This window comes from Xenopus laevis, chromosome 5L, assembly GCF_017654675.1.
Source record: "Xenopus laevis strain J_2021 chromosome 5L, Xenopus_laevis_v10.1, whole genome shotgun sequence".
NCBI classification, from domain to species: Eukaryota; Metazoa; Chordata; class Amphibia; order Anura; family Pipidae; genus Xenopus; species Xenopus laevis.
The window spans coordinates 1,805,809-1,816,978 of NC_054379.1; the positions used below are offsets into that span (position 1 = coordinate 1,805,809).

General features: G+C 43.3%; 1 protein-coding gene across 1 annotated transcript; it reads right to left on the reverse strand.

The window, feature by feature from the left end:
* Window positions 1–137: 137 nt before the first annotated feature.
* bmp2.L (bone morphogenetic protein 2 L homeolog) lies at window positions 138–10,794 on the reverse strand. The gene is given in 3 exon segments (NM_001101666.1): window positions 138–1,524; window positions 8,346–8,704; window positions 10,553–10,794. Coding segments are annotated over 2 exon segments (1,197 nt in total). The 5' UTR covers window positions 8,698–8,704; window positions 10,553–10,794; the 3' UTR covers window positions 138–679.
* Between the last annotated feature and the right edge of the window lie 376 nt (window positions 10,795–11,170).

Consider the following 11,170-nt stretch of genomic DNA (forward strand, 5'->3'; position numbering starts at 1 on the left):
TCCCACCCAGCCAAGCTTTATTTCTTTTTTTAAATTCTTATGAGGAAAAAAAATTCAACTGGCCCAAATGAATTCTCAAAAAAAAAATTTGAAAATGGCAGTAGTTGTTTTCGGCAATTATTACATGTATGAATTCCAATTCTAAATTTGCAAAGCAATGCACAATGGACTGGACTTCGTACATTATAAAAATGCATGTTAATTGCACAATATGGAGGATTTACCAATGAACCAACACATCATCAAGTTTATAACTAATGACCTTGAAATTAGCTTTATAGAAAATATAAAAAACTTGCCATATAACCAGCTGTGTATATATAATTTAAAAAAAAGAAAAAAACACTTTCAGTAACATATTTACAAACCCTATATTTTCTCTGTTGATTACATATAAATACAAAACAACTATTTTTTTCCTTAAAAAGTGGTTATAATGGTAAATAAATACAAAATAGGAATCTGACCATTATACTTCATGTGCTGGGTACAAACCCTTATAAAAATGTACAACTAAAAAGGAATATTTCTCAGATTAAAATATTTGCTTCCCAGCCTCCGTGTAGACATAAATATATTTTCAAAATAATTGTTTCATCATTTTTCAAAGCATAAATATAGTCTCCAAAAGGAAATATTAAAGTGTCAGCTTTCTTGTCTCTGGCTTGTGTGTCCCCGCCTAACGGCACCCGCACCCCTCCACGACCATGTCTTGATAATTCTTTAATACTACTTTTTCATTCTCATCAAGATAGAGCATGGAGATGGCACTGAGTTCTGTGGGGACGCAGCAAGCTTTGGGAATGTTTGTGTTGACGGAATTCACCAAAGTTTGTACGATTGCATGGTTTGTAGAGTTTAAATGGTCTGCCAGTGGAAAAGGACATTCCCCGTGGCAGTAAAAGGCATGATACCCAGGTGGGGCAACAATCCAGTCATTCCAACCAACGTCACTGAAATCTACGTACAACGGATGCCTCCTGCAGCTCGATTTAAGGCGTTTACGTTGTTTGTGCCTAGCTTGCCGTTTTTGTCTTTTGTGAAGAGCATATCCTTTGCCATCATGGCTAAAAGTTACCAATAATGGCCGTATCCGAGGCCAGTGACCTTTATCCAGGGTTAAAGACCTACTAATCCTCACATGCCTCTTGGGCACATTTGTGTCATTGTCCAAGTGAGTCACTTCAACAACAAACCCATGGTTAGGCTGTTTATGTGCAATCCACCGTGTAATTGCCGGCGTCACATCAAAACTTTCCCATTTGCTTTCATTATGATGGATCAGTCTGGTGTCCAATAGTCTTACAACAGGGCCCCGGGAGGCAGCCGCCGCTGGCTTGACAATGTCATAAATATTAATCCGATGAAGTTTGCTGCCGTCAGTCTCAAATGGCTCTTGGACCTGCTCTCGAAAAATCCGGAGCTCAGAAGACGTGACCAGCTCCTCATCTGGAATTGAAGAAAGGTTGAAGAAGAATCGTTGGATTGTTTTCTCACCAGACTCTGGAATTTCTTCCATGGTTTCTAATTTTCAAAAGGAAGAGAAGTATTACAATTAAAGGAAATAAGTTGATATTCTTATACAAAATTATCTTAAATTGAGTTTCACCACCTACAACTACCGATTGCAAAAGGTGGAAAAGAGTTGACCAAGATTAAGTTGGCCATACATTAACAGGTCTTTGCCCAATATGACCCCCCCATGTGCGGGGCCAGCCAACCAGGCTGATCATACTTCAGACCACATGAATGTATCAATGCAGTCCTTGCCCGACATGATCCCCAAACCTGTCCAATAGATGTTATCTTGCCAGATACCAGTAGGATATGCAATCGGGAGGTCCCAATACACGAGCCAAATTCATGGACTCACTAATAACTCTAGGCTTTGTGGTTATGACCAAACAAGACCCTAGGGGTCACCTACAGGCTGCCACTTCTCATTTCACACTGATGTACACCCACCCAGTTAGCGGATGATCACAAATCTTGGATCCACTGCCTCCCTAATAAACAGTGGCCAATACGGACTACAAATATTTTATATTTTATCACTATAGGAAGGTTCTCAATTAATTTACCATTGCAATGGAAATATGAAATAGTAATGTACAGTCACTTCTTAATATAGCTGGACCTCTATAATGTCTCCTATGCTTACTACTAAATAGATCCTCCTAAAAATACATATGAAAATATATGTTCATTTAAAGGTAACCCATTCTCTAATGGCATCCCCTTTATAAAACAAACTTTGACCAGAGTTTTCCCCTACATTCTGTGAGTTTTCCCTACATTCTGTAACTTTCATGTTACAGGACCTGCTTGCAGTTTCAGCACTGTATAACACTCCATTGTTGCCTGACTTCCCACCACCCCACTATGAAATACATTTCTAGATGTGACCACACAAAGTGAGGGGATAGTGTACATCATAATTCTTTAGACCAGATTAAGCCACCTGAAAAAAATGCACTCAAAACACACGTTTATTTGTATATTGGTAAGTCCCCAAACACTATGAAAGCGAAGATTATTCCCCCATAAATGTATTTCTTGGCTGCAGCTTTAAACCGGTTAAACGTTGCTTTAAAGTCAAGTCTTTGCAAACCTTGACTCCAAAGCAGAGACTCCGCTATTTATTACTGAAGAGTTTACTCTCATACGTAAAAGGTGCAGCAAACCACATGAAAGGAGCAGGTTTTTAATCAATATTTTTGCCCTCGTTTTCTACAGAACAATTAGTGCCCTGGAGGGAAATGACCTTGTGGGTAATTTTTGTGAAACTCTTAGATCGTGGTCCATAGAGAATTAGGTAAAGCTGTGATTTCTGTGTGACCTCTCAGAATTTCACATTGACGGGCTTCTTAATAAACCTCCCTTATGGTTTCCCTGCAGTCACACCGCCGTATAGAAGTTATAAATGATTTACATTTAGAAAATGTTCCCTTTCCCCATATTTAGGCTTCTATGGTTTATATTTCAACACAAGAATCAAATAAAGGAATCACAAAGATGTTGTTTAATATTTTTTTTGTTTAAATGAATAGCCTCTTTAAACACCAAACTATAACCAGAAAGCACTATTTATTATGATTCCCTCTGTTTTTTTTGTTTTTTCTAGAGGTGGGAGACCTAAAACACCCAGGCAATAAGTTAGAAAGCACTACATAAGCGATTTCCTAAAAGCTGGGAAAACCAGCAATGCAAACAGCCTTAGGAAGTGGGGGAATTAGTGGTGCCGGTGGCAGTAGACTTTACAGGACATCCTGTGGGCTCCTTGCAACAGAGAAGTCTGCAAAATGTTTGCCACTTTCACCCCCTCTGGTTTGTTCACTTATTTGTTTATTTGAAATCTGCAGATAAATGAGGTCAGGGGGCGCACTGGGGTATATTTTTTTTTCTTAAAACAATCACCATTAAATACATTCCCTAAAGGCTCATGCATGAAGGCTACAGAAGCTTTCATGACTGGGCGTGAGAATAAAGTGCTGGGACTATTCACTATGTTCTCTATGCCATGAAGTCCTATCACAATGCAGCAACTAGAAAGTTGCTGCAGCTCTTAGTTGCAACATCTAAGTTGCATACGATGCCCAACATAATATGCAGGAACATGATATGTTGTCCATCAATGTATTACTTGAATAAGAGAGTGGCAATCTAGTTTTGCTTTACAAATTAAATGCATCCTTTCCTTAGAGCACAAAACAAGTCAAGACTCTTTATCAGCAAATGTCATAAGTTTCAGTAGGATCAACCGGAAACAGCCCCAGAAACTAGCTATGGCTGATGTAATGTTACGAAGTGATAGCAATAAAAACATGGATGACCAGGCATCACGTGTCCAAACCCTATAGTTGATGGAAATTGTCATCAACACAGTGCCATGTGCCATGTGCCACAAAAATGGCACAAGAAAATTCTAAAAACCATTACACTATTTGCCTTGATAGCTTTTTGGCATTGACAATAGAGACAAGTCTCTTCTTCTTGTGATGATATTGGGTACCTCTATGGTAGTCATGCTGATTGTAAACAATTGCACTTGGTCTAGTTACATAGTTAAATTGGGTTGAAAAAAGACAAAGTCCATCAAGTTCAACCCCTCCAAATGAAGTGACCTTCCTCTTCACAAGGTCAGAAGAAAAAGCAACACAACTTTAGTGGAAACACCATGAAAGGAAATTTTATTGGTGCTGAAGTAAAAAGTGTAATTAGGGGCACATTTAAGAGATTCAACAAACACAATAGGAGGGCTTGTGGCTATGAGCTAACTGCTGACAGCACTGTATAGTTCGGTTCTGTAGTTCTAGAAGGGTCATTACATCAAACATACAAATAGAGCAAGTAAAGAGGGCCCTGCTCATTAGAGCTTGCAATCTGAAAGCATAAAGGCAATGTATGTGAAATGCCAGCTAACTGGACTCATGACTTCTACCATTATAATATTGTCAGGTGACAACCTTGGTCTGTGTCGCACTAGCCCAATTGGACAAGATGTAGAGATCACAGTATTATACTTCTATCTGCTAGCTAATGGTCATTCCTACCCAGAATGGTCTTCCCTCACTCACTCTAAAGACGCATACTGTCTACACTAGGATGCAGAATTTGCTTGCTCTACATTTTATAATTATACAACAGTCCCCCATTTAATAATAACTTAAACCTTCAACAGGTTGGCAACAAGGGTTCATGCCAAGGCTGACACTAAAGATTGGTCTAGTTGTAAGTTCTGGCTATGCCAGATGCTTAGACTTGTGGTCTTCATAGGGAACGTCAACAAACTGCAACCCATAAAAACCATAAAACCTCAAAGGCAGCCTGGCACAGGGTACAGAGGCAGAACAATCTGACCCAAACTCAATCCCATGATCAACTGAAGACCATGGCAAGCACAAAAGGGCATCCTGAGCTTTAGAATCTAAAGTTGTTTCATTTTAGTCTATTGTGTGTCATTTTCATTATAATGAGGGAGATATATAAATTCCATGGAGCTCCTAGCATTCATTCATAAAACCTGTAAATAATTTTACCTGCTGCTACACTGTATGCCTTAGAAATTCTGATATACTGCTATAAATACACCTATGATCAACAAGTTGAACACCAAAGATCACCATGTGCCGCACAGGCCTTGGCCTTTAAATCACCTGCCACCACTTGCCACATTGGTTGTGACAAGTCAGAACTGCTCTTTGTGTTGCCCCAGTCTTCCCCACAATTTGTCTTACACCGATTTACATACAAGGAGGAGTTTATTATACAAGGAAAGTTTAACTATGAGACAGACCTGCGTCTCCTCCCACAAAATCCCAGAAGAACCAAGGAAATGGTATCCAGTGTCTTCAGTTTTATTTTAAACACATGTTTCTTGGGTTTGTGTTGAACGCACCTTTAAATGTGAACAGCACTGGACACAGGATCCGGGGTGCAAATATAGCATACAGCGCTCTAGTCCTTTCAATGGAACTTTGGAACTTGTCACGCATAGGTTACCCAACCTATCCATGGCCTTACCCTAAACTGAATCATGAAACTTACATAATAGAAGCGCTGGATCCTTAGAGAACAACAAACAGTCTTTTCTGATGCCCCCTAAAATTGCTTGGAATGGGCCTCTTTGGCCTATATGTGTCTAGGAAACTTAAGAATCGTGTGCTAAAGAGCTTGCAATCTACATTTTGTAGAAATGAAGAAGCAACAAGAACTCTGGTTTCACCCAAAAGTCTTCTATACTAATTCCCATACAAACATGACAATATTCACACAAAATATACCCAGAAACAAACCGTTTTCTTGACAAACGATCAACACTAAATTACGTAAAATCTGCAAACTAAAAGGTCTATTATATCAAACAACAGTGGATTTCCAAAATAAATGAATGTTCCGGTGTTGCCAAGCCAGCAGGAGAGGTGGTTTGCCCAAAAGACACTAGGTGGCGCGGTTTCATTGGAAACTATAGATAGAACCATGACATGTATCACTTCTTATTACCTTTTTGCAGATAAATACAAGTCTCCTTGTAGAAGGAGCCAAGTCCATATGTTTTCAATTTGCGGAAAAACAAAGTGAAAGGAAACCACTTATAAACAGGGAATATTTTCCCTTTAAAAAAGGCCTTTGAATGTGCCAAAATCTTCTGTACACACACGGAGGGAGTGGGCCTTGGCTGGGAAAGAAAACACAGAGCTGGACCTCTGTCAAAGCCTTGACTAAGTATTCCTTGATATTGTTGCTCTTGCTGATTACAGAGCCTCCATGGCTTTATCAATGGACCTCTGTTCGCACACAACGTTGAAAGGCTTTTCCTTGCACGGGAAACACCTCACATGTCAGAGCCTAGGAAGGGTTTTTCGGGGGTCTCAAACAATAAATCACGAAGGCAATAAAATAATTAGAGACTGTTTGGAAAGCAGTAAATAAGTGGAAACACACAGGCAGTGTTCTCATCCAGAGAGCCCTAGTGGTGTGTTGCTTTTAGTCCCTGGGAGATTAAGAGAGGGCTTTGCACCTAATAAAACGTGTCTATGAAAGGCATTCCCCCTGCATCTCTCCCTCCATAATAATCACACACATGAGCCAAGCGGACAGCTGCTGTAAATCCATTATCAGCCTGTTTTTGGAGATTTGTCTTCTATCCATCCACAAGAGCATCCAAGATCTCACCGAAAGACAAGAAAGTCATTGTGAAAAACAATACTATTACTCGCCCCGCCGATCTCTCACGGGGATTAGATAAGGATTAGACATTTCTACAAACAACCTCAGATCCACTGTAAATTAGGGGATTTAGCAGTAAAAAAAAAAATGAAATCTATCTGTGGGAGATTCGGCTCGAAACGCTAACAAGGACCCTGGGAGCAGACACCCTTCGGAATTAGGAAAATCAGAAGAGAGGCGAGCGGTTCTTAACCAGCTTTGAAAAAAGTGCCCAAGTTGGGCTCGTGGTAGAGATATGGAAAAGCAATTAGTGTAGAATTAATCCCCAGCACTTTACAATGTACAACCGTCAACCCAAGTGCAAATAACGTTGGCTGCGGTGGACAACCAAGCAAGGAAAGGTCAACCAGAAGAAGAGGCCATCTAATATATATATAAAGCTTTAAATATCCAGTGAACCTTCTATTTATCACATGCTGATGGCAATGAGAGGTAAAGATAAGCAGGGGCATAAATGCTTATATGGGCCCCACAAGGCCCTCAATCATATACAATTTCAATACATATTGGCAAAACTGCTCAAACTCTAGATATTTGGGGGCTTGAAAAACCAGGGCCCAGTGATATGTAGTTACAGCACTGAAAATAAGGAGAACATTCACTAGGGGATATTTCTGGACTGTGCTACTGCCATGTACCCAAATAATATCCATATTGGAAACGATATCGATGTAAAAAAGATGGCAGTTTGGAGCTATTCCCTCTACCATTAGTGGCCAGTGCTTGAAGTCTGCCCACCTTCTGCTGTCCAACCAGTGTGTCCATATAATATTGTATAATGTAATTTGTCCATATAAACCAAGTTGTTTTTACTTTATTTATTTTGGCCCTTTGAGTCCCGGAAAGCCCCATTTGGTTTGCTAACATTGTCCGAATATATATGGGCACAACTGAGTGCTAAAGTGGCTATGTGTGCCCTCTGCCTTCTCATGTTTTAGCCTTTCCTTTACCAACCCAGAGTATATCCCTGAACCCATACAAACATATGTACAAGACAATGCCCCCTTACTCTTCTAAATCATAAGAATATTAGAGGTCACCCTGGAGCTGCATAACTTATTAAAAGTCTATCCCTCACCAAGGAACTTATAGAAACTGTCTTTAACCATTACAATAAACAAAACCCATAAATAAATCCTTTATAAACAGAGATTAGCATTGTCACAACTTACTGAAACCTCCAAAGAGAACAAGTGTCAAGACCTGCAGTAAACCCTGTGCCTTGTGTGTTTCAGTGGTCACATCTAGAGGAACATCTAAAGGAACATCTAAGGAACATCTAGAGGAACATCTAGAGGAACATCTAGAGGAACATCTAGAGGCACATCTAGAGGCACATCTAGAGGCACATCTAGAGGCACATCTAGAGGCACATCTAGAGGCACATCTAGCGGAACATCTAGAGGAACATCTAGAGGAACATCTAGAGGAACATCTAGAGGAACATCTAGAGGAACATCTAGAGGAACATCTAGAGGAACATCTAGAGGAACATCTAGAGGAACATCAGGTGCCCAATATATTCAACAGCAGAGGAAATATTAGACAATATATATTGAATGTAAATGCCAATCAGTGGGTCAGTGTCAGTACAAATCCCATTGGCCTTTCCTTACCTTCATGGTGAAAGCTCCTCACTGTGTTGGCTCTGCTAGCCGCCCGCTCCATGTGATAGTCCACCTCAGAACTTCCTTGATCATCGGCCAACTGAGCCGAGTGCAGGTGGTACAAGTCCAACATGTAGGGGGGGATCACAACATTTTTGCCAGGCGTCGGCCTCCTCTTCAAGCCGAACATATTGAGCAGCCGAAGCTCAAACTGGTCGAGGACTTGTTGGGACTGCTGCGGAGACGAGCGAGTGGATTCGGAATACTTGCGTTTGCCTTCCTCTGGGACGAGCCCGGTGCAGCCGCTCAGCAAGATCTGGTAAAACTGCAGCAGGAGCAGAGAGTGGATCCCAGCGACCATTGTCAACCTGCAACAAACACAACGTTACACATAGAGTAAAAGGGAATCAACACAAGTACAATGGATAATACACAGGAGCACAGGCAAAATAAACCGACCAATCAGATGTTTGCTTTCATCATCCTGACTGTACTGAGCCAACAGAACGTAACTGCTGATTGGCTGCTGCAGGATAACTGTCCCCCAGTCACTGCAGGTCCTGCCCCTCACTCTCTTCTCGATTAATGTCTGAACAAATCTGAACCAGTAGTTTTATGGGTGCCGGGGTGGGGGGGCTGTGAATGTTCCGGACGTTTCAATGAGAAGTGACCAGTGTGACAAATAGTGGGGGGGGTCCGACCATAGTCACTGACCAGTGGCCAAAGCTGTGATTGTAAAATAACCCAATAAGTTTCCTACCAGAGCAAAACAATTAGGAGACCCCCCCCCTTGTACTTCAGCGTCTACTCTAGGGGCAGAACAGACTCCAAAACTGTAACTTGACTGTGAAGTGGGTGATTGGGGCTAGTGGGGGGGGGCTATACGATTGAGTGCAAAGTGCTGGGTGTCATCTCACCAATAACCTCACAGGGTTTCTATAGGGGGGGCCCCGGGGCCCCAGTGGTTTCCCCCATATTTCTCAGTAACAGACAATGTGACAGTTGTGTAAAGTGGGGGCACAGGTGTAACAACCCCCACCAGTCTCCCCCCAACATGAAACTTCTGCATTTCCCTGTAGATCAAACTACACGTCTGACTGGGGGGACGAGCTGAGACAATTGGGAAACTCCCCCCCCACACACGTAATTCCCACAGTCTCCCAAACACTGAGCAACTCTGGACTCACCTACTGGCCCCCAACTATATGGGGCCCCCATTCTCTTCCATCCCCCCCCCCGAGCCTCCCACTAGAACTGACACTTGTGATCACACATGGGGGGGCAGTAGAGTCTGAGAGAGGGGTCACTACCACTATATAAATGTGTTGCCCAACCTGCTGTACCTTCACTTGTTAAAGCACAACTCCCAGCAAAGCCCAACTCAACTCCCAGCAAAGCTCAACTCAACTCCCAGCAAAGCCCAACTCCCAGCAAAGCACAACTCAACACCCAGCAAAGCCCAACTCCCAGCAAAGCCCAACTCAACTCCCAGCAAAGCCCAACTCCCAGCAAAGCCCAACTCAACTCCCAGCAAAGCCCAACTCCCAGCAAAGCCCAACTCAACTCCCAGCAAAGCCCAACTCAACTCCCAGCAAAGCCCAACTCAACTCCCAGCAAAGCCCAACTCCCAGCAAAGCCCAACTCAACTCCCAGCCCAACTCATCTCCCAGCAAAGCCCAACTCCCAGCAAAGCCCAACTCCCAGCAAAGCCCAACTCAACTCCCAGCAAAGCCCAACTCCCAGCAAAGCACAACTCAACTCCCAGCAAAGCCCAACTCCCAGCAAAGCCCAACTCCCAGCAAAGCCCAACTCAACTCCCAGCAAAGCCCAACTCCCAGCAAAGCACAACTCAACTCCCAGCAAAGCCCAACTCCCAGCAAAGCACAACTCAACTCCCAGCAAAGCCCAACTCCCAGCAAAGCCCAACTCCCAGCAAAGCCCAACTCCCAGCAAAGCCCAACTCAACTCCCAGCAAAGCCCAACTCCCAGCAAAGCACAACTCAACTCCCAGCAAAGCCCAACTCCCAGCAAAGCCCAACTCAACTCCCAGCAAAGCCCAACTCCCAGCAAAGCCCAGAGGCAATGTAGGGGTGCAGGGAGTTGTGTGTTGGGGGGGCAGGTGAGAAGCTTGAGATGTACAGAAGACCCCCCTCTCCTCCAGTTGAAGCCGCAGAGCTGACAGTCGAGGATTTAGTCGCAGTGAATAAAAGTTGTACCTGAGCGATTTAGTCGCCGAGTTTGTGTCTCGATGTGGGTTTTCTGCTCCCCGCGTGTTTTTTCCACATCACTCGAGTCTTTAGTTCAGGTCGCTGGTCCCCAGAGGAGGGAGACAAGTCCGCGCGTCCAGTCGCAGCCCAGTCGGTGAGTTGTCGCACATAGTGGCAGCGAGTGTCTCAGTCCAGCCGGGGTCGCCGGGAGGTGAGTGGAGACGAGAGGCCGGTGAGAGGGAAGAGAATTCCGGCTGATTCCCCCCCGGCCGGTGCGCTGGTTCGTCTCTCTCCGCTGCTCGTGCGGCTCCTTTGCTTTTTGTTTCTCTGCTGATGTCACCAGACTCTCCGCCAATCACCAGCCTCCCGCTCTCTCTCTCTCAGACTGAGCAATAATAACGTTACAAGTACAGGCTGGACACGCCCCCTGCTGGACTCACATCCCACTGCAGCTCAACTGCGCTCAGTCTTCTTCATTGTACAACCCCCGCTCACTCCTCATTGGCACTTGCCTCTGACGTCACACTGGTTATGAAAGTTTCATCATATGTCTGTGTTTTTTTCAGTTATTACAGTTTTGCTAATGAAGGTGAATTGCCCTTTAAGCTGTGAGTCTGACTTCTCCCA